The sequence below is a fragment of the Pongo abelii genome, chromosome 8 (genome assembly GCF_028885655.2).
Source record: "Pongo abelii isolate AG06213 chromosome 8, NHGRI_mPonAbe1-v2.0_pri, whole genome shotgun sequence".
Taxonomy (NCBI): domain Eukaryota; kingdom Metazoa; phylum Chordata; class Mammalia; order Primates; family Hominidae; genus Pongo; species Pongo abelii.
The window spans coordinates 18065010-18089818 of record NC_071993.2 but is presented as its reverse complement, the minus strand read 5'-3'; the positions used below and the strand labels follow the sequence as shown (position 1 = coordinate 18089818).

General features: G+C 39.8%; 1 protein-coding gene across 3 annotated transcripts in view; it reads right to left on the bottom strand.

The window, feature by feature from the left end:
- The window catches only part of SLC39A12 (solute carrier family 39 member 12), an 84499-nt gene extending 61524 nt beyond the window's left edge, over positions 1-22975 (bottom strand). For all 3 annotated transcript variants that reach the window (XM_002820569.3, XM_009245158.2, XM_002820570.3), the window contains exons 1-4: positions 22868-22975; positions 21369-21715; positions 13255-13536; positions 9396-9603 (exon numbers count right to left, since the gene is read on the bottom strand). In XM_002820569.3, coding sequence (XP_002820615.2) covers positions 9396-9603; positions 13255-13536; positions 21369-21629 — 751 coding nt within the window. In that variant the 5' untranslated portion in view covers positions 21630-21715; positions 22868-22975. The remainder of the gene's footprint in view (positions 1-9395; positions 9604-13254; positions 13537-21368; positions 21716-22867) is intronic.
- Between the last annotated feature and the right edge of the window lie 1834 nt (positions 22976-24809).

Genomic DNA, 24809 nt, shown 5'->3' with positions numbered 1-24809 from the left:
GATGGGATTTCTGGACCTGTCCTGGGCCTAGGAGAGCCCACTGACCTGAAGCGTGAGTTCTAGGCCAGGCAGCATTCACCAGAAGTTGATTCAAGAGCCCTTGGGCCTTAAGGGAACATTGGCGGTAGTCTGGCAGCTGTCCCCATGGACCTGTGGTGGTGTTGGCCACAGGGTAAGGCTCCTCTGCCTTTGTAAAGGAGAGAGAAAAGTGAGAAGGACTACGTCTTGTGATTTGAGTGCCAGTTCAGCTGCAACACAGTAGGACACCAGGTAGACTTCTAAGGTGTTTGACTCTAGTTCCTGGCTCCTGTATGGCACCTCTGGACCTGCCTGGGAACTGGGGTAACTTGTCACCCTGAAGAGTAGAACACAAGCCTGGCTGGCTTCACCACCTGCTGATTGTAGAGTCCCAAGGCCTTGAGCAAACATAGCCGGGGAGTGGTTACAGTGGGGCTCGGGTGAGACCCAGTGCTGTGCTGGCTTCAGGTCTAACCCAGTGTGGTCATAGTGGTAGTGGCCACAGTGGTGCTTGTGTCAGTACACTGTCAGTTTCAGGTGGCTCAGGACAGAGAGTGAGAGACTCCATTTGTTTAGGAGAAAGGGAAGAGAACAAGAGTCTCTGCCTGGTAATCCAAAGAATTCTCCAGGATCTTGTCCAGGACCAGATGTCTGTATGAGTCTGCAAGAACTACAGTGTTACAGGATTTAGGGTGCAGATACAGCAGATCACAGCAGATCTGCAAAAGCAGATCTGTATCCTAAAGCAGATACAGCATAGATCATACACCTAAGTCCTTTGGACTATCTGGAAAGCCTTCCCAAGAACAGTGGGTACAAACAAGCCCAGACAGTGATGACTACAATAAATACCTAACTCTTCAATGCCCAGACACAAACGAATATCTACAAGTATCAAGATATTCCAGGAAAAAATGACCTCACCAAATGAATTAAATAAGGCACTAGGGAACAATTCTGGAGAAACAAAGATATGTGACTTTTCAGATAGAGAATTCAAAATGGCTGTTTTGAGGAAACTCAGTGAAATTTAAGATAACACAGAGAAGGAATTCAGAACTCAGATAAATTTAACAAAGATTGAAATTATTAAAAAGAACCCAATAATTAAAAATAAAAAATTTTAAAATATTAAATAATTTAAAAATAATTTAAAAAATTCTGGAGCTAAAAAATGCATTTGGCATACTGAAGAATTCATCAGAGTCTTAATAGCAGAACTGATCAAGTGGAATAAAAAATTAGTAAGCTTGCAGACGGGCTATTTGAAAATACACAGAGGAGACAAAAGAATTAAAAAAAAAATAAAGCCCAACTACTGAATCTAGCAAATCTGAGTTATTGGCCTCAAAGAGGAGACGGGGAGAGAGATGGGGTAGAAAGTTTATTCAAAAGGATAATAACGGAGAACTTCCCAACCCTGAAGAAAGACATCAATATCCAAGTACAAGAAGGTTATAGAACACCAAGCAGATTTGACCCAAAGATGACTACCTCAAGGCATTTAATAAGCAAACTACCAAAGATCAAAGATAAAGAAAGGATCCTAAAAGCAGCAGGAGGAAAGGAATAAATATACAATGGAACTCCAACATGTCTGACAGCAGACTTTTCAGTGGAAAACTTACAGGCCACGAGAGAGTGGCATAACATATTTAAAGTGCCAAAGGAAGAAAACTGTTATCCTAGAAGAGTATATCCTGTGAAAATATCCTTCCAACATGAAGGAGAAATAAAGATTTTCCTAGACAAGCAAAAGCTGAGGGATTTTATTAACTCTAGACCAGCCCTATAAGAAATGCTAAAGGGACTACTTCAATCAGAAATAAATAGATGTTAATAAATAATAATAATCACCTGAAGCTACAAAACTCACTAGTAATTACACAGAAAAACACAGAATTCTATAACACTGTAACTGTTGTATAAACTACTCCCATCCCAAGCAGGAAGACTAAATAATAAACCAATGAAATACAATAACTACAACAACTATTCAAGACATAGACAGCACAATGTGATATAAATAGAAACAACAAAAAGTTTAAAAGTTGGGGGACAAAATTAAGGCACAGAGTTTTTATTAATTTTCTTTTTGCTTGGCTTTTGTTTATACAGACAGTGCTAAGTTTCTGTCAGTTTAAAATAATGGATTATAAGATAGTATTTGCAAATCTCATGATAACCTCAAAACAGAAAACATACAATGGATACACAAAAAATAAAAGCAAGAAACTAAATCATATCACCAGAGAAAATCACCTTTACTAAGGGAAGACGGAAAGGAAAGAAAATGACCATAAAACAACCAGAAAACAAATAACAAAATGGCAGGAGCGAGTCCTCACTTATCAATAATAACATTGAATGTAAATGAACTAAACTCTCCAATCAAAAGACATAGACTAGCAGAATAGATTAAAAAAAAAAAAGACCATTGATCTATTGCCTATAAGAAACACGCTTCACCTATAAATACACATATAGACTAAAAATAAAGGGGTAGAAAAAGATACTCCATGCCAATGGAAACCAAAAATAAAAGCAGGAGTCACTATCCTTATATCAGACAAAATAGAATTCAAGACAAAGACTGTAAGAAGGGACAAAGGTCACTATATAATGATAAAAGTGTCAATCCAGCAAGAGGACTTAATAATTTTAAATATATATGCACCCAACACTGGAGCACCCAGATATATAAAGCAAATATTGTTAGATCTACAGAGAAACATAAGCCACAGTACAATAACAGCTGGAGACTTCAACACCCCACTGTCAGCATAAGACAGATCTTCCAGACAGAAAATCAACAAACTAAGATTAAACTTAATCTGCACTATACGACCAAATGGATCTAATATATATTTACAGAACATTTCATCCAACAGCTGCAGAACACACATTCTTTTCTTCAGCACTTGGTCATTCTCAAGGACAGGCCATACGTTAGGTCACAAAACTGGTCTCAACATATTTTTAAAAATTGAAATAATATCAAGCATCTTCTCTGACCACAATGGAATAAAACTAGAAATCAATAACAGGAGGAATTTTTGAAAAGTATGCAAATACATGGAAATTAAACAATATGCTCCTGAATGACCAATGGATCAACGGATAAATTAACAAGGAAATAGAAAAATGTCTTGAAACAAACGATAAGGGAAACACAACACACCAAAACCTATGAGAAACAACAAAAGTGGTACTAAGAGGAAAGTTTATAGCTATAAGTGCCTACATCGAAAAAGAGGAGATTTCAAATTCACAATCTAACAATGCATCTTAAAGAACTAGAGCAGCAAGAGCAAACCAAACCTAAAATGAGTAGAAGCAAAGAAATAATAAAGATTAGAGCAGAAGTAAATGAATTTGAAATGAAGAAAACAATACAAAAGATCAATGAAACAAAAAGTTGGTTTTGTGAAAAGTTAAAGAACATTGACAAGCCTTTAAGCAGACTTAGAAAAAAAGAGAAAAGATCCAAATAAATAAAATCAGAGATGAAAAAAGAGACATTACAACTGATACTGCAGAAATTCAAAAGATCATTAATGGCTACTATGAGTAACCATATGCCAATAAATTTGAAAAATCTATACAATCTATATAATCTATATAGAAAAATCTATATAATCTATAATAAAAATCCTCCCTGTAAAGAAAAGCCCAGGACACAGTGGCTTCACTGCTGAATTCCACCAAACATTTAAGAAGAACTAATACCAATTCTATTCAAACTATTCCAAAAAATAGAGGAGGAGGGAGTACTTCCGAACTCATTCCATGAGGCCAATATTGCCCTAATACCCAAACCAAAGACACATCAGGAAGGGAAGGGAAGGGGAGGGGAGGGGAGGGGAGGAGAGGGGCAGGCCAATATCTCTGATGAATATTGATGCAAAAATCCTCAACAAAATACTAGCAAATTGAATTCAACAATCCATTAAAAAAGATCATTCATAATGACTAAGTGGAATTTATCCCCTAGCTAGGATGCAAGGTTGGTTCAACATATGCAAATCAGTCAATGTAATACATCACATCAACAAAATAAAGAACAAAAATCATATGATCATTTCAATTGATACTGAAAAAGTATTTGATGAAATTCAACATCCTTTCATGATAAAAACCCTAAAAAATGGGGTATAGAAGGAACATATCTCAACATAATAAAAGCTATATACATTAGACTCAGAGCTAGTATCATATTGAATGAGAACAAACTGAAAGCCCTTTCTCTCAGATCTGGAACATGACAAGGATGTCCATTGTCACCACTGTTATTAAACATAGTACTGGACATCCTAGCTAGAGAAATCAGACAAGAGATAGAAATAAAGGGCATCCAAATTGGAATGGAAGAAGTCAAATTATCCTCATTTACAGATGACACAATTTATGTTTCATCTACACACACACACACACACACACACACACACACAAACTATTAGAACTGATAAGAAAATCCAGTAAAGTTGCAGGATACAACATCAACATACAAAAATCAGCAGCATTTCTATATGCCAACAGTGAACAATCTGAAAAAGAAATAAAAATGTAATCCCATTTACAATAGCCACAAATAAAATTAAATGCCTAGGAATTAACCAAAGAAATGAAAGATTTCTACAATGAAAACTACAAAACACTGATGGAAGAAATTGAAGAAGACACCAAGAAAGTGGAAAGTATTCCATATTCATGGATTGGAAGAATAAATATTGTCAAAATGTCCATACTTTCCAAAGTAATCTACTGATTCATTGCAATCTCTATCACAGTATCAATGACATTCTTCAAAGAAATAGAAAAAACTACCCTAAAATTTATATGGGATCACAAAAGACCCAGAATAGTCAAAACTATCCTGAGCAAAAGAACAAAACTAGAGGAATCATGTTACCTGACTTCAAACTATATTACAGAGCTATAGTCACCAAAACAGGAAGTATTGGCATAAAAACAGACACATAGACCAATGGAACACAATAAAGAACCCAGCAACAAATATACACACCTAAAGTGAACTCATTTTAGACACAGGTCCCAAGAACATACACTGGGGAAAAGACAGTCTATTCAATAAATGGTGCTGGGAAAACTGAATATCCACATGCAGAAGAATGAAACTAGAACCCATCTCTCGTCATATACAAAAATCAAATCAAAATGGATTAAAGACTTAAATCTAAGATTTCAGACTATGAAATACTACAAGAAAACGTTGGGGAAAATCTTGACGACATTGGTCTGGGCAAAAATGTCCTGAGTAATACTCCACAAGCATAGGCAATCAAACTAAAAGTGGACAAGTGGGATCACATCAAGTTACAAAGCTGCACAGCAAAAGAAACAACAAAGTGAAGTGACAACCCACAGAATGGGAGAAAATATTTGCAAGCTACTCATCTGACCAGGAATTAATAACCAGAATATACAAGGAGCTCAAACAACTCTAGAGGAAAAAAATCTAATAATTTGATCCAAAAATGGGCAAAAGATCTGAATAGACATGTCTCAAAATAAGACATACAAATGGCAAACAGGAATATGAAAAGGTGCTCAACGTCACTGATCATCAGAGAAATACAAATCAAAACTACAATGAAATATAACCTCACCCCTGTTAAAATGGGTTATAGCCAAAAGATAGGCAATAAAAAATACCGGCAAGGATGTGGAGAAAAGGGAACCCTGGTGCACTGTTGGTGGGAATGTAAGTTAGTACAACCCCTATGGAGAATGATCTGGAGGTTTCTCAAAAAAACTAAAAATTGAGCTACCATATGACCAACAATCCCACCGCTGGGTATATACCCAAAAGAACAAACTTAGTATATTGAAGAGATATCTGCACTCTCATTTTTGTCGCAGCACTGTTCATGATACCTAAGATCTGGAAGCAACCTAGGTGTCCATCAACAGATGAATGGATAAAGAAAATTTGGTACATATACACAATGGAATACTATTCAGCCATAAAAAAGAATGAGATCAAGTCATTTGCAACAACATGGATAAAACTGGAGAACACTATGTTAAGTGAAATAAGCCAAGCACAGAAAGACAAACATTGCATATTCTCACTTATTTGTGGGATCTAAAAATCAAAACAATCAAACTCATGGACATAGAGAATAGAAGGATGGCTTCGAGAGGTTAGGAAATGTATTGGGGGAGGGGAATAGTCAATGGGTATAACAAAATTAACTAGAAAGAACAAGACCTATTATTTGACAGCACAACATGGTAATTATAGTCAATAATAATTTAATTGTAAATATTAATATTAAAATAACTAAGAATATAATTGGACTGTTGGTAACACAAACAATAAATGCTTGAAGGGATGGATACCCCACTCTCTATGATGTCATTATTGCACATTGCATGCCTGTAGCAAAACATTTCATGTACCCCATAAATACATACACCTACTATGTACCCACAAAAATTTGAAAAAAGAAAAAGAAAAAAAGATCAAGAATTTTATATCCAGCAAAATAATCCTTCAAATTGAAGGTTTAAAAAAAGCCATTCTCAGATAAACAATGAATGAGAGAATTTATTGCTAGCAGACCTGCCTTATAAGAAATACAAAATGAAGTTATTTAAGCTGAAAAGAAATGACCAAATTTACCACCTGGGTAAATTTCCCATTTTGATTAAGTTCACTTAAAGAAATGACCAGCAGTGGAGATGTAAAAATGTGGGTTAATATGAAAGACTCCATAAATATATTTTTTCTCATTTGTTCTCTAAACTTAATGAGAAAATACTATGGGCTTCTCTTTCAAAGTCAGAAACATAATAAGGATGCAGATCATCCCCACTACTATTTAACATTATATTGAGGTTATTAACCAATGCAATTAGATGAGAAAGTAAATAAAAGCATGAGAATTGGAAATAAATAGGCAAAACTATATGTATTTAGAGATAGTATTATATATCTGAAACCCCTAAAAATCATACAAAAATAATCATGAAGCAGGTTATAAAATTAACCTATAAAAATTAGAAACACACATATATACATATATGTGTATATACACACACACAAAGATCAACTAGAAGATAGATGAAAGAGGACTTCATTTAAGAGAGCCAAAAAGAATGTTAAAGGCATAGGTATAAACATAACAACAAATGCCTACAATCTATGTGAGGGAAATATATATATATATATATTTTTTTTTTTTTTTTTTTTTTTTTGAGACGGAGTCTCGCTCTGTCACCCAGGCTGGAGTGCAGTGGCACAAACTCAGGTCACTGCAAGCTCCGCCTCCTGGGTTCACACCATTCTCCTGCCTCAGCCTCCCGAGTAGCTGGGACTACAGGCACCCGCCATCATGCCTGGCTTATTTTTTTTGTATTTTTTAGTAGAGACTGGGTTTTATCGTGTTAGCCAGGATGGTCTTGATCTCCTGACCTCATGATCCACCCACCTTGGCCTCCCAAAGTGCTGGGATTACAGGCGTGAGCCACCACGCCTGGCCCGGGAAATAAATATTTTTAAAAGCAAATTGTTCTCTTTTGAAGGATGCATGGCCACTATTACTATTTTTAAAACTGTCAAATTAAAGTGTCAAGAATTTATTTTTACCTTCCCTTAAGAACCTCAACAAGATGAAGTAGTGAGGAGAGGAAGTTTTTCTATTATGGGATTATTACACTAGTAAGGAAGAAATGAGAGTTAGAAGATCACTATTTTATAAGTCCTAAATAATTAATCAATCTAGGCAACTATCACCAATAGCTTATAACTTCTGAAAAAGAGATGACCAGATGTTACATGCTTCCTAATGGAAGGTACTAACGTAAAACAGCTAAGCAACCTTATCAAGCCTCTACATATAACAGCCCCTACACAAGAAACACAATGCATAGAAATGCGTGGTAGATGACTAGGACTGCAATCAGCAAACTCCAGATGGAAACCAACCCCCTTTGTTTTTCAACAAAAAAAACTTGCAACAAAATAGAAAAGATGGAAGAAGTGTTAAGTGTGACATGTATAAAAGAAACTTGGACAAACCAACAATTTGCATTTTATGGACTTTATTTTGATCTTGATTCAATAAAAATAATTTTTTTTAATTATGAAAACATGAACACTAACTGAACTTTTTTTTTGAGATGGAATCTCGCTCTGTCTCACAGGGTGGAGTGCAGTGGCGCAATCTTGACTTACCGCAACCTCTGCCTCCTGGATTCAAGCGATTCTCCTGCCTCAGCCTCCGGAGTAGCTGGGACTACAGGCACATGCCATCACGCCTGGCTAATTTTTTTTGTATTTTTAGTAGAGACGTAGGTTTCACCATGTTGGCCAGGCTGGTCTCGAACTCCTGACCTCAAGTGATCCACCCGCCTCAGCCTCCCAAAGTGCTGGGATTACAGGCGTGAGCCACTGTACCCAGCCTGAATTTTTTATGATATTAAGGAATCATTATCAATTTTTTACTCATGATAATGAGTTGCTTTAAAAAAATAAAATCCAACTGCCAAGGCAGGCATATCACTTGAGGCCAGGAATCAGAGACCAGCCTGGGCAACATAGTGAGACCCCTGTCTCTACAAAAAATAAGAAAATTAGCTGGGCATGGTGACACACACCTGTAGTTTCAGCAACTCAGGAGGCTGGAGTGCAAGGCTTGCTTGGGCTCAAGAGTTGGAGGTTACAGTGAATTATGATCCCACCACTGCACTTGAGCCTGGGCAACAGAATGAGACCCTGTCTCTAAAAACAACAACAAAAATCCATCTCAGGGGCATTTTGGTGACTATTTTAAGAATTAGTCATTTCATTTTTAATGCCTTGTCAAGTACAAAGAAATGTGCAAAACAAACATTCTAATTCCAGTTCTGACATCCCATTTCATCCTGGAGCCCCAAAAAGCAGGTAGTCAGAAATGCAGCAAGGATGGCTATTTCACATTACTTCTATTTGAAATTAAATGACTTTCATGATTGCAAGGAAACTGCTGCCAAATGTCTTGCACAATTTGGAATACTATTCTTTCATTCTACACAACAGTTTGTTAGGCCTGGCCCAGCATTACGTCCCAAATAAGAAACTATTCAGTTAGTATTTAGGGCAAATCATAAAATCTCCTACTCCCTCTACATCCACAATTCCAATCACTTAGAAATAGGCCAAGTCCTTGTTTTTGCCTCATCACCGCATAGCTTTCATAGCATGCTTGCCTTGAAAGGCCACGTAAGCTGTCGGACTTTATGACTCTATAAAAAATGGTATTTAAAACATACCTGAACGAATTCAGTCATCAAGAGCTTTGGCCTTTGTTTTTGGCATAGTTTATTTAGTAGGTGTGACTTGGAAGTCAAATTCATGAAAACATCCTTACCTGATAGGCGGAGGGTATTCGTACGATTCAAGGAACTGAAAATATATTCTGTAAAGTAGTCTGGGGAAGGCAAGTTTCCTTGTCCCAGACAAACACCCTGGAGGGACAAAGTAATGATCGTGGCTGCCAACTGAGGAAGCGTATTTTCATTAGCACCTTCACTGCTCACTATTCCAGATTTTTTCTGCAGCGTTTTGGTTTCCATACACTGAAATCAGATACAAAATAAAGAGAAAATTGTAACTTCTGAAGTTATTTTGATTCAAACATCTCTGAAATTTCCCCCTAAAGTGATAAGGAATAGTTTGTCTAAAAGAAAATTGAATCATTTGAGGAATATGACCATCATCTTTCTCCTGTCTCAGATACAACTCTATTTGGAAATTACGTGTTTATCTACCATGGCACTGAATTTTCTAACCCTCATCTCACTGGTCCTTATTTATCCAGCTTTTCTCCCTATCCTTTTTTTTTTTTTTTCTTTTTTTTAGACCGAGTTTAGCTCTTGCTACCCAGGCTGGAGTAAAGTGGCACAATTTTGACTCACTGCAACTTCCACCTCCCGGGTTCAAGCGATTCTCCTGCCTCAGCCTCCTGAGTAGCTGGGATTACAGATGCCTGCCACCACGCCTGGCTAATTTTTGTATTTTTAGTAGAGACAGAGTTTCACCATGTTGACCAGGCTGGTCTCGAACTCCTGACCTCAGGTGATCCACCTGCCTTGGCCTCCCAAAGTGCCGGGATTACAGGCATGAGCCACCACACCCAGCCTCACTATCCTCTTAAAGATGTGTTTTCTCCAAGGGGATCTCCTGCTCTTATTGTTTAACATCCTTAAAACTGGTGGGTTGTTTCTCTCCCCGCTTTAAGTGCAACCTGCAGGAGAATGATTTTCAAGCTGACATTCCCTACCCTGACTTCACACATGCTCTGCTGCCTTGCATCATCACAGAGCCCCTCTACTTCTCATCTGCCTCTGGTCCCAAGCTCAGTATGTGCTCACTGCACATCAAACCTGGCACACTGTCCATGTTCTTTGAACTCCCAGAGGACATAGGACCTTTTTCAAATGTGTATATCAATTTTCCTCAATTAAATTATAAGCATGTGAAAAGCTCTAATTTTGCTTTATCTCCCATTCATATTCCCATTCAGACATTTGAGTGCCTACGATGTGCCAGGCACTGTACTAAGCCCATTTCATATGAAGTGAAGGAGAAAATAAATTCATCAAAAGACAGATCAAGCGAAGGTTATTGTGTCAAGGTTGCATTCTAATGACTTAGGATAAGGAGAAAAAGTGCCCATTGAACTTATTTTTTTAAAGTCTGTAATTGAAGAGCTTGGCAGGAACATATTTATAACCATGGTCCAGAGCAGAGTGGAAGGCTAAGAATCAGTTACCAAAATTTTGATAAATTTGGAGAAGTAGCCAGAAGTTCAATGGGTGAAAAGAACAAGTTGAAATAACAGAGTTTGAACCTCACAGAAGCATGAGTGTTTCATGCAGGTTGTGAAACAATAATGGTCTCAAAACACCATTGAGGATAAAGGAGAATTCCAACCATTGTTCACATCCCTGAAGTCCTTTGCGTGGGGTCAGGAACGCCCAGCCTCCATGCAGTAGGTGGGGCTATGGGAACACTAGGGAGAGATCCCTGTTCATTTACCATGGAATCAGCCAACAGTGGAGAGAATTCAAGAGGTGGGAACATTAAGAGATTGAGTCAGGAAGATAAAACACAGAGAGGTTTGGACAAAACAGATTGAAGGAATGGAGAGATGTTGCTTTCTGAGCCATTAGGGAGCTTGCCTGGATTAGGGTATCAAGCTGATTCTCTTAGGGATCTGGTTGAGGCCCACTTGGAGCAGCCGTTAGTGACTTGATCTGTGGAAGGTGGGTCCCGTGCAGACCAAGACCTGCAAATTCAAGTAATGATGGGCCTGGTGAGCCAGAACCTCATCTGACCTCACGCCATCTAGTCAGAAAGAACAGCTGATGTGGTGAAGTGCCAAAAGCCTTCTGCAAAGTCTTGACGGATTGACTTCCTAGAGAATCCTAGTCCAGTTGAATGAGCTCATGGACCCTTCCTAGGAACTAGAGACAGTGGTGTCATCCAGGTGTTCACTGGTCTGAGGTGTAGCGAAGGGTTATGACTCAGCAGGGGTTCAACCCTTAATGACAAATGGTGTTCAACTCTTAATGACTGAAACTAGCTGGAAAAAAGAGTTCTAGAATTAATACTGATTTATTCTGTTCTGGGGCTGTTTTATCTCAGAAATACTCAGAAGCCTGGGTATTTGCAGTATGTGTGGGATAACCAGAAACCTAGAAATACACACCACATCACCTTTTAAGTGCTTTTAAGTGCTGAGTTACCCATGAGGCAGTAATGGGTAGGATTAAAATGTTAGCAGCCAGTTTGAATCAAACTTGGATTATATAGATGTTGCACTGAAGAAATTATATGTAGGCACGCCTCCTGGTTTAAGTAGAAAACAGTTCTGTAAAGGAACCCGTTTTTCTTTTCTTTTTTTTTCCCCCTTCTTCTTTTTTTTTCTTTTAGAAGTAGGGTCTCTTTCTGTTGCCCAGGGTAGAGTATAGTGACACAGTCATAGTTCACTGTAACCTCAAACTCCTGGGAACAAGCCATCCTCCCACCTTAGCCTCCTGAGTAGTTGGGACTACCAGCTCATGCCACCACATCCAGCTAATTTTTTAAATTCTATTTTCGTAGAGACAAGGTCTTGCTATGTTGCCTAGGCTGATCCCAAACTCCTGGCCTCAAGTGATCCTCTTGCCTCAGCCTCCCAAAGTGTTAGGATTGTAGGTATGAGCCACTCCACTGGGCCTAGGAATCCCTTTTCCTAAAATGAAAATAGGAATAAAAATATGGTCGCATTTTGAAATTAACAGGATTAGAGCTGCAGATGTGATAGTCACAAAGTCCTTAGCAAACAGCTTCTCCATTTGCTCTGCCAATAAAAGAAATTAAACATATTTACAGCAAATTAGAGGATATGTTTGCTGGTCGTTAAGCTGCAGAATGCCAGAATTGAGAGCAGGAACTAAATTTGTGTATACATGTTTATGAATAATTCAAGAAAAAAATGATTTCCCCATACTCTTCAAAATGTAGTAATGGCTTCTCAATTAATTCTTTAAAAAAAAAATGGCTTAAATAAACCTTATGTTCAGAGAACTTTATCTGCTGAGATTTCCCGCTGCAAACCAGAAAGCAAAAACCTAACTGAAAGGCCAGTTTTGCTAGAAGAGTAATGAAGGCAACAGAGACCAGGTGGGAGCTGGGAGAGAGGAGAGGCATTTGAATAGACCCTCTACACAGGCAGCACAATTCAAATGCCACAAAGGGATATCATCTAGGGCTGGCAACCACGAGTAATGCTTTTTGCAAGCTGCTTCTTCAGTGAAATAACTAATGATAATTTATCTCTTTCAAAATGTCTCTGCCTTCTCCTTTCCCAGCCAGAAGGCAAGGCAAATAGAAACATTGCTCTCCACCACTACAACTCAGTCCTTGGAAATTGGTCAAAAAGCCTTGGGTCACACTGATTTGAGTGCTCAGAGGGACCCAAGAGAAGACAGCTGCCCTGTCACCTGGACTGCCTGTCCATCCACCCAACTTCTGGCGAAAACTCCTCTTCCAATTAGTCATTACATTTCCTCCTTTGGACTTGGAATTTTTAGTTATGTCATTTAACATCTCATAACCAAAACCCACAAATACTTACCCCCCTTAGAAGTCCTTGAATGTCTTAGAAATAAATAAGGAACTGAAAATAAGGCTCTAGGACTGTATCTTAGCAGCAGAGCCAGTTAGCAATTTTGCCTTCTTACCTGGCTTCGAGAAGTGTCAAAGTACTTCCTGGTGAAAGCCAAGATATCGTCTGTCTCATTCTGTGAAAGGAAAGAGGAGTCTTCATCCTGCCTGAGGCTCAGTAGGCTGTGTAGGTAAAATTTATACTCTTTATTACTCATGTTGAGCTTTGAAGAACAGATCTCTTCCTGATGAATAATGTAATAGAGAAGGAGAAGAGAAACTCTCTGGACCACTTCTTCTCTAAGCTGATCTTCAAAATTTCCTCCAGCTATTAGTAATAGTGCATCTGGTTCAAAGCACTGTGGAAGAAACCAATAACAACAACAAAAGAAACAAAGCTTAGCCAATAGTTCCAGAACACTAATGACCACCAGGGTCTTCATTGCTTATCATTTTACAAATAGAAAAGAAAAGCAGGCAGGACCAATAGCCAGATTCAGAGAGTTGGACTCCCACATAACAATGATGCCCGTCTAGGGAACTCTTTTTTTCCACTAAGAGTAATTCCTGTCTCCAACTAGATTGGCCACAAGTTGTTGATCTGTTGCCTTGTGTAAAACAGATTATTCTTTGGCTTTTAAAGTGATGCCCATTTGTGTTTAGAATAAAATCCAAATTCCTTGCAATCTTCTTTTTGGTATGGCTCCTGTCTAATCTACCCTCCTTCCTTCTCTTAGCCTTAGTCCAGCATCTCACTCAACTTCTGCCCCTGTGATTTTATGTCAGCTTCACCAAGTTCTTTCCCACAATCTTCCAGGTCTCCTTGTTCCCCTCATTTTTCAGGTTTCAGCCTAAATTGTCACCCTCTCACAACACCTTCCTAAAGATTCCCAACCTGCGTTCCCTAGTACAGAACTATCTGATAGAAATACAAGGCACACTGCAAATATGAGCCACATATGTCATTTGAAGTTCTTTAGCAGCAAGATTTTAAAAAGTAAAAACAGCTAAAAGTAACTTTTGTAATATTTTAACCTTATGCATCCAAGATTAAATTATTTTACCATGTAATCAAAATTTTTAAAAATTAAGATTTTTATATTTTTCTTCTTGAACAAAGTCTTTGAAAACTGGTGTGCATTTTATGCTTACCAGCACATCTCAATTTGGATGAGCCACGAATCAAGTGCCCAACAGTTACATGCGGGCTAGTGGTTACTGTGCTGGACAGCACAATTCTGGAACACACCATTTAAAAATTTTTCTTCATAGCACTCGTATTGTAAAATTGCTTTGTTTACTTGTTTATTCTCTCTCTTCTCTATGAGAACCAGTGGTCCATTAAGAGCAGATTTCATCTGCTTTTTGTGTAGTTCTGTCCTCAGCATATAGCACAATACCTGGCACTTAAGAGGTATAAAAATTTTACAAATGACTTCCATCTGCCCCTCTTCTATCCTATTTAGGGAAATTGCCAAAAATGATTTTGTTGAAGGGAATCAGAATATACTGCCCCAAAATATGCCACTGTAGCATATTGATTATTTTGAGCTGAAGGCAACTGAGAAACAGCAGGTACAGGAAGGATTCTCTGCCCTTCCCCTTACTATCTAAAAGCAGGGCATGAATTTCCCATGAGAAAGTTATCCTTGCTGTATCAGGAAGAGGAGAACATTCTTATCACTGGAGATGGGGAACTAATGCTGAGATGAACCTATACAAATGAACCTTACTAAAATAATCCTCCATTGGTATAATGTTAAAGAAAACATTTTGGTTTCCCATACATATTTCCTAGTCACTTTCCCACAATTTACCATCTCTAGTCCAAATTCACTTTTTTTCTTACTCTTGTCACATCCCCACAATTTATTACTCTTTGTTAAAATGGTATATAAACCCCTGGGTCTAAGCACTTCTTTAGAGTTTTCACTTTTTCTATGATGCCCCTATTCCACATAAAAATATTAACATCAAATGTGTGTGCTTTTTCTCCTGTTAATCCATCTTTTGTCCATTTAGTTCACAACCCCCAGCTACAGAATTTAAGATGTCAGAGGAAAAGTCTTTCCTCCCTTCCACTGTGTTTCATAAACCACAAGCACATGCCCAGCTCCTGCAATCTGAGAAGTTTACGTGGCATAAGGGATTTGGATAAATGTTGTGGGAAAGTGAAAAAAGGACACAGGAATTGTGGACCAGAAGCTTTCTCAGCAAGAGGGAAGCTGCCTTTCTTCAGAGACAGTTGGGGAGCTCCTGAAAATTCTCACAGGATCTGAGAAGCAGCCCTAGGACACAGCCACAGAGTGAAAGCATTGAGAAATGCCTTTCCTGACTCCCAGACAGATTTGTTCCATGGTGGGGATATTGTACTACAATATCTTTTAATCTAGTCTTCTTTGAAGTGGAAGTTTTGGGGGTTCTAATTCCAGGTCTGCTGTACAACCCACTGTGTAGCATCTGCTTATGTAATCATCTGAGTCAGGAAAAAACAAATGTCATCCATCTCCAAATCAAAGCATAATCACATTCTTCATAAAACCACACAGACTTTAATCTCTCCAGAACCCAACTCCAGGGGGTCAAGTACTCAAACAGAGGGGACCCAGGGGTTCTGCTAAGACCAACTCTCGATGTGGTTATCAGGCTCCACTTCTAAAACCTCAGCATCCCTTTTCTTTTCCCTAAGTAGCCCAGAAGAAAAGTCCACACCTTGGTAGCTGATTGTAAGGCTGACACCAAGACCCAAAAGGCGAATCCATTGAAATAAAAGTGTAATAAAGCCATTCTTTGTACCAAATAACCTCCTGAAACTAAACTATTGGTACTATTAGCTACAATTTGTTGGTAGCCATGTGCCCAGCAATGTGCAGAGTACCTTTTGCATTCAGTTATTCCTTGGTGCATAATCTAATCGGTTCTGAAAAATGCATAAAGTAATGAATTTTTCAATAATAAGAACCCTATTTTATTATTTTAAATGTGAAAAACAAAATGTCTCCAGCCTATGTAATAATCCACCAAATATTTCTAAATATTTGATTTTTACAGTATAAAGCAACTAGAAGACCAATTACTCAATTATTTCATGCACAATGAATTAATGGATACATTTGTGTACAGTATGCAAGGATACTGCAAAGAACACATGAATTACACCTTTCTTCATGAGAAAAGTTTACTCATAGAATGTGTGAAAACCAAGACTAAAGTGGGTAAGAAACTTGCCCAAAGCTACACAGCTAATGGTTGAGAGCACTGTTAGTCACAATTCCTGCTCTTCGAAGAACAGGACCCATTCTTTTATTCCTTCCTTTTGTGCCATGGAGAACACAGGCTGTGGACTCACTGATGTACTTGATAGGCAACCACTTTGACAGGTAATTTTCTCTCCCTCCTATTTGATGGGAGTAGAGGTCAGTTAGGTGGCTAAGAGATTGCTCCAAGTCTAACATCAATCAGAACAAGGACATGGTACAACGAGAGCGTTTAATGAGTTTATGTTATACTTTCAAGTGCTACTCAGGTTGTTTGATGGGGCTGGGTAGGTAGGAAGAAGAATGTCTATGATGCAAGGAGTAGGATGCTCATGGGGCCATGAGACCAGGGCAAGGCTTGGTGTATGAGCACATGGCAGAACTTGTGACCATATTTCAACCCATCTGAGATGCGGAGACTCCTGTCCATGCATCATTCTTCCTCAATGTCTTTGCCATGTACCTTTCCAGGGTTGGAATTGGAATGCATGGCATGGAACAGCAGAGAGCAGGGTCCGCACTGTAATCGTGTGGGTAGGCATTCCAGAACTGTGTAAAAGGCACACAATATGGAAGGTACAATTGGTTTCTGGCTTTGGAAAGCTTGAAACAGTTGTAGAAGCATCTTCTTTTGTCTGAACAGAGATTTTGGTAACCTTGAATGAACAGGTGTTGCATCACATTTGCTTTGATTTTTTGAGGCCTGCTAAATCAAAGCTTAATTGTGAATCAAATGACCATAGGCTGGAAACCTTTCTCCCTTTTATAATATTTGAATCTTAAAGAATTTATTTTAATACAGAAGGCGTTGGCTTGAGGAAAGAATACGGGTGGAAGCCTCAGAAAAGCTAACATAAAATAAGAATTCTTCCCCTGGACATAGATATGACAAAAAGCACTACTGGGGCTGTTGGATGAGGACAGAGCTGGAATTTTCAGTTCAACGCCACTAGATTTGTTTTGTTGTTAATGTTTTAGAAGTTGGCTCAGTTGTGTTTGGGAGAGGCTATTTAGCAAAATGTTGCAAATACTGCCACCCCACAGGCATCAAGATCTGTCCAAGGCTGCTGCCTCTGGTGAAGCAATTCTTTGTTTAAGAAGAATGGACTCATTCAGGAATAATCCATTGATTTTCCTTTTAATCTTGTCAGGTGGGGGAAAAGGTTTAAGTGGGGGGAAATCTCATAAATTCTGGGAATTAGTTTTAATGACTTTATAAGGAAATAAACTTTGGGAAAAGACTGATTAAAATGCAAGGAGAGGCTCCCCTTACAAGCTAAACAGGCTACTCGGACACTTGGTAATAATTGTCCACCACATCCTGTAGCCACATCACATGGCCTCACCCAGCCTTGAAATTCAACTTTGCTTATGATCTATGCCAGGTGAGAGCCTCAGTTGACAAAAAACGACATGGTTGCTGTCTTCTCCTACATCAGTAAGACAGCTGTCAGGCCTCCAGGATAAACTCTAGGGGGTTTAGACTGAAAGATGTTAAACATTTGATTTTAAATAATGGGAATTTTTATATTATAGAAACTTGAGAACTTAAAAGAAGACAGTCTCTTTTAAGTTCTCAGGTTTCTATAAGGTCTTTTTTTTTTTTTTTTCGGAGGTGGGGTGTGGCTAACAATTGATTGTAAATATAAGAGAGAACGTGTATGTGTTTTTTTCCTGACAAAGAGCTGGAAGGATGTTGCTGATGGCAGGTACTGGCTCTAGGGTCTGTACTAGATTTAGTGGGTCTTCTGACTGACAAAAAGTTTTTAACTGAGAAGAGTTAAGATAAAATTGTTAGATAATAAGACAAAGCTGGGTGTTTTCCCCACTTTATTCCATGACAGTTATGTCAGGGGCTAGGGCCAGGTGTGAATTAAATGGAGACCCTTAAAGCAGTGGTTCTCTGCTTTGAATGTGTCTAAGAATTGCCTGGAGAACTTGGTTCAAAATCCTCTGAATCTAGCACAGTGGAGGAGGGCCTGGGACACAGGTGGGTGGGAGATTCTGAGGAATGGCGCTGCTGTAGTGTCCCTGGAAAAGGAGGAATCAGACATTGCTGTGAGGCAGAGGGAACAGAAGGAACTTGAGCTCCTTATCTGACTTTCTGCATGTGTCCATGAGATCCTCAGAGATCTGATTCCTAAGAACATGTATGTCCATGAGATCCCCACAGAGATCTCCCTGAGGAGCACATGTCCATGAGGTCCACAGAGATCTTCCTGGGACATAATACATGTATGTCCACGTGATTCTCAGAGATTTGATCCCTGAGAACATATGTGTCCATGTGATCCTTGCAGAGATTTCCCTGGGGAGCACACATGTCCATGTGATTTTCACAGATATCTCCCTCAGAGGCACATCTACATCCATTTGACCCTCACAGACATCTGACCCCTGAGGAACACGGGTTTGTCCATATGGTCCTCACAGACCTCCCTGAGGGGCTTATTATCCCAGCCTTCCGGGTGAGGAAGCTGAGGCTCCACATGTCTCAACACTAGAAGGTGCCAGAAAAGGGCTCTCTTCCTTTCAGAAACCGGTGTAGGGTTATGCTTCTCATAATTATTGAAGTGGAATGTATTGTTTTGGAGTTATTTAATCTCTCATGAAGTTCATTAAAACTATATTCTAACCCTTCTCATTAAAGAAAGAAAAAGCCAGGATCAGTCCAGAACTATTAATTTTCAAAGACTGCAGCTTGACTGAATTTATTTTAAATGTGCAGTGCTCTCAGATACTTCAGATTGGCTTGTTAAAAAATTCACTTTTTATACAGACCTACAATTGGAAGCATTTTTCCTCCCAACAAATTCAACATACCTACTTCCCTCTTTTTTCAGACATTTAGGGATATGAAGAAACCCCCTTAACCTCTCTTTTTACCATGGAATCTGTAGCATGAACCCTGCCTGTCAGCAGACAAAGCCCCTCAGATGACAGAACAGACTTGGCCACAAGCTGAAGCCCTGTGGTTTGCGCCAGAACCGGCGTGTTTGTGAAATCCAGAGGACTCTGTTTCCTCCCTCTTTTCATGAATGGTGGGAGACGTTTCCTAAGCTCCTTCCTGATGGGTGATTGGGGTGAACTGAAGCCTTCTGAGCAGGTAAAGCTGAGACTCACTTCTGCTTCACCTGCGTTTCTTTCACAGAGAAGGAGGGTGAAGCTATTAAAGATGGTGTTTCAAGTCCTAGGAATGGAACTGATTCAAATGGGGACCAAGTTGGCTAAACTCCTGATACTGTCACAGAAAACAATAAGTGCTAAACAATCCTTCCCCCAGCCCTGAAAATGGAGAACAATTTTGCATATTTACCTTCCCCCCGGCAAAACTACTATTCAACCTGCCTTAATAAGGCACTTCACGTCATTAAAGGAGAACATTCCCCTGAAGCGAATCCTCAGAGGACATGAATAAGAGATGACTTCTGGTTATTTCCAGTGGGACGTCTTGTGTTGCTATCTATATATATTAATGTCATCACAGATGAGTTGCCTATTATAACACATTTCCTCTGGGAACCATTGGGTATTTTAATAATTATTGAATTATTTATTGCTCACACAAAGCAGAGAAAAATTCTCTATGAGCAAGACCTCTTCTGTTATGAAAAAACAAAACACTTGGTCAGAAAATGTTCCCCTCCCCTCCCTCCCTCACCTCTGCATGATTGAGAAAGTCTGCCAAAATATATTTTGGAGACGGTTGTTAGCTTTTGTTTTACTTATTTATATATGCTTTCATTTACGTATTTATGGGTTCATCCTAAAAAATCTCGTGGGTCAGGAATGGGATGGTGGAGTAGGTTTTATTTTTTCTTTTGTAGTCATTTAAACACATGAGCTCTCACCTTCCATCCTACCCAACCCTCCCTAATGAAGAAATTCTCAGACACCACTGACGTCATATGAAAGTGACCTGGAGGCCGGGCGCCGTGGCTCACACCTGTAATCCCAGCACTTTGGGAGGTGGAGGCAGGCAGATCACGAGGTCAGGAGTTTGAGACCAGCCTGGCCAAATAGTGAAACCCCATCTCTACTAAAGACACAAAAAATTAGCTGGGCGTGGTGCTGGGTACCTGTAATCCCAGCTACTTAGGAGGCTGAGGCAGGAGAATCACTTTAACCCAGGAGGCAGAGGTTGCAGTGAGCCAAGATCATGCCATTGCACTCCAGCCTGGGCAACAGGGAGAGACTCTGTCTCAAAATAAATAAAATAAAATAATAACCTGGAGAGACTTTTAAAAGTTCTATCCTAGGCAAGTAAAATCTCAGTCTCTAGAGGATGACACCTAAACATGGCTATGCTGGGAAACCTATGCAGCTGATTCCAATCAGGGTTGAGATTCACTTTGTAGGCTAAGATCAGGCTGTGATTCAGGCCTCAGGAGCCATGGGTGCGATTTCAGCTCCACCTGCAGCATCTGTCTCCCCAGCTCAGATTCCTCATCGTTAAGATGATTATCCAATCATTAACTACCCGCCATGCATAATATTAGGAAATACCAGGCCAGGAAAAAGTACTCAAAAATCCAATGTTGGACAAATATCAGATCACATTATGCTCCAGCAAACAAATAGCATCTAAAACTAGTCACGTGCAAGTGCACTGAAGGCTTTAAAAAAAGATTAGTCAATCAGAAAAGAGGACTAAAAGTTCATGCTCACAAATAAACACCTCTAAATATGCAAAAGGGTTCTAGAAAGCCTTACATAAACATCATCCTTTCAAAAACAAAAATGTCCCTAGGTGCTATACATAGAATGCTGATTTGCTGTATCCCAAATATGGAAATTATTTTACCAGAATGCATTGCCCAATTGCATATTGGAAGATTTGCCTGTGATTTTGCTTTACTGAAATAAATCCCTATAGAATCCATTGCTTTCTTTTGGACATGCTCTGATAACTGACCCCATTCTATTTCACTAACCAGATTGCAATCTCCTTGCATTCCATTTCTCCTCCGTGGGCACCCAGTTTTCTCCAACAATGTTTTGATGAGGCTTCTTGAGTGGTTTTGGGGTGGGTAGTCACCAGCAGAGAGAACCTGTAGCAGGTCTGCCAGTTGGCCTGAACTCCCACGGCCTCTGCTGTCCTGGGCTGAGGGTTTGTCTGTCTCAGTAGAAAAAACACGGCTGAGTAGAAGAAACAATGGCACCCAGGATACTGAAAGTTTTGTCTGGAAGCACATTTCCACGCTTCCTCCACCTTGAGTCTGTCTTGGATGGAGATGAGTGGGTTGCCGTTTACGGGGTAAACTTGTAACCAAAGGAATTTCTGTGGTAAAGGGGAAAAATAAAGCCTTCAATTATTGTGCCTCCAACATGTTTGAAAGGATTCATTAATTGGGTGGCTAAGCTGATTTGCAATAACAAGCTGTTTCTACACAGCAGGGGGTCTGTAGGTAATTTCTAACCCCAAATGGCAGGAAAGTACCATGGCTATAGACTTTCAGCAGCCAAAAAAGCTTGTTAGATTATCTCTCCCTAAACTAAACATAGCATCACATAAGTTTCTCCATTTACCAACAGGTGGTACAAGTTACAGGACCCAGGCTGGGAAACACTTTATGTTTCTCCCATTATAAAGAACTCCGAGTGATTCATGGTCCTCATCCCTAAATAAAAAGAGAAAATAAATTCTACTAAATGACCAACATCATGTCGAGCTTAAAAGTTTTAGGCCAGGCACGGTGGCTTACACCTGTAATCCCAGCACTTTGGAAGGCTAAGGCAGGCAGATCACGAGGTCAGGAGTTCGAGATCAGCCTGGCCAATATGGTGACACCCCGTCTCCACTAAAAATACCAAAATTAGCCAGGTATGGTGGCATGCACCTGTAGTCCCAGCTACTCGGGAGGCTGAGGCAGAAGAATTGCTTAAACCCGGGAGGTGGGGGTTGCAGTGAGCCGAGATCGTGCCACTGTACTCCAGCCTGGGTGACAGAGCAAGACTCCATCTCAAAAAAAAAAAAAAAAAAAAGAAAAGAAAAAAAAAGTTTTAGACAAGGAAAAGTACTAGAAGAAAATAGTAATGTTCAGAAAACACAGGTCTTTTTTTTAGTTTATTAACAATCAAGATTCTAGAGCAGGAAGCATCTTAGAAAAACAGAATTTTCAAGACCTCAAGAACATGACACACACACTCACTCAGTGTGACTAAAGGAGTGGGGGATGACTTTAGAGCCAATCAACTTCCTGGAAAAAAAAATTATCTTTCTGTTGATGGCTTAAGGCATGTAAAATGTTAACAGCATCTCACGTCCAATCTTGGACCAGAGATGAGCTGGTAAATGACTGTGGGCTAGTAACAAAGGTACTGGGATTACTTTTATGAGTTAAAAACAACAACAACAACACTTTAAGGTTGTTATGTTAGCAATTTAAAAGTAACAGAGGATGATGCAACCATTTCTAACCCCAGTGCTTACCTTCAGAAGAAAGATAAACGATTCTTTATCTGGAGCTCCACAGCCTTTTAAATCCTGGAGAGTATTTCACAGTTACAAAGTTCCCTGTTTTTAAAATTCTTTGACTGTGCACTGGGAGCTAGAGAGGATTATTTCAGCCCAGAAAAGTTTTCAGTTGCTATGGAGAGAGCTGCTCTGAAGGTAACAATGAAGGTGGATAAAAGGGAGAACTTTCTGTCTGGTAGATTTTCAAGGTAATCAAATCAGTGTGGTTCATGAATTTAACTTTTTAGATCAAGAATTAACCAATTTTCTTAGGCTCGCCTACTGTCACTTGCCTTTCAAGGGACAGAATCTAGGTCAAAGGATTTCACCTTGCAGAATAGAAAGACTTTAGTGTTAGATGAAGATTTTTTCCTCTCCAGTTGATTCTGTAATAACCGTTTCATCCAGGCTCAAACCAAGGATTTGTTGAAAAGATAGGCTCTTTGGAAGCATATTTGTTTTGCAGGACGCAGAAGCCTAAAAGATTGAAGGCTTTCGTAATGAGATGCTTTCAAACGAAAAGTATTGGTTGAGGGAATGAAATTCTTACCCGGGATGTAGGTAGTGTAAACGAGGAACTTTAATCAGCTGCACATATTGTGATCACCAGCATCGGTGGTAGTTCTTACCTCAGATCCTTCACGCTCCTCAAAACAAAGCTTCTCAACAAATTATTAGTGAGTAAATGACTGAAGGAACAAAGTGGTTCATTTTCTAGGAAGCAAGAGAAGTTAAATCCTAAGATTTCAGAGTGGGCAGAATGCATGCCCACAGTATAGGGGTTTAAGTCAGCTGGTGGGCAGGCAGAGGAAATTTGAGATCAGGATGATTAGCCTCATCACTAATTGGATATGAAACATGGGAACCACGCGGTAGGATATTCCACAGAGAATGCTAGTAATGAGAGGTGACAACGTGCTAGCAGCCCTCGCGCGCTCTTGGCGCCTCCTCAGCCTCAGCTTCGGCTCTCGCCGCACTCAAGGAGCCCTTCAGCCCGCCACTGCGCTGTGGGGGTCGCTCTCTGGGGCTGGCCCAGGCCGGAGCTGGCTCCCTCTGCTTGCCTTGAGGTGTGGAGGGAGAGGCGTGGGCAGGAATTGGGGCTTGATCAGAGGCTGAATCCCTTGCGTGGACCAGAACGTTGGCCACGATGGCGGGTCTCCATCTCTTTCTTGCTTCCCCTCTTTTCCTCTTGATTGTCTGGGAGGAGCTCCCTCTAGGCTGCCCGAGTGCTGGGGCTAGTGCTGGGGCTAGGTGCCACAAAGTCCCCTGGCTAGTGTCAGTGAGAGCTTCTGGGCTTCTGGGACTGGTGAGGACTTGGAAAACTTTTCTGTCTAGCTAAAGGATTGTAAACACACCAATCAGCACTCTTGTGTCTAGCTAAAGGTTTGTAAAAGCACCAATCAGCGCTCTGTGTCTGGCTAATCTGGTGGGGACTTGGAGAACTTTTGTGTCTAGCTAAAGGATTGTAAACACACCAATCAGCACTCTGTGTCTAGCTAAAGGTTTGTAAAAGCACCAATTAGTGCTCTGTGTCTAGCTAATCTGGTGGGGACTTGGAGAACTTTTGTGTCTAGCTAAAGGATTGTAAACACACCAATCAGCACTCTGTGTCTAGCTAAAGGTTTGTAAACGCACCAATCAGCACGCCATCAAAATGGACCAATCAGCTCTCTGTAAAATGGACCAATCAGCAGGATGTGGGTGGGGCCAGATAAGGGAATGAAAGCAGGCAACAGGAGCAGCAGTGGCAACCAGCTCAGGTCACCTGCCATGCAGTGGAAGCTTTGTTCTTTTGCTCTTCGTAATAAATCTTGCTGCTGCTCACTCTTTGGGTTCACGCCACCTTTATGAGCTGTCACACTCATCGCGAAGGTCTGCAGCTTCACTCCTGAAGCCAGCAAGACCACGAACCCACTGG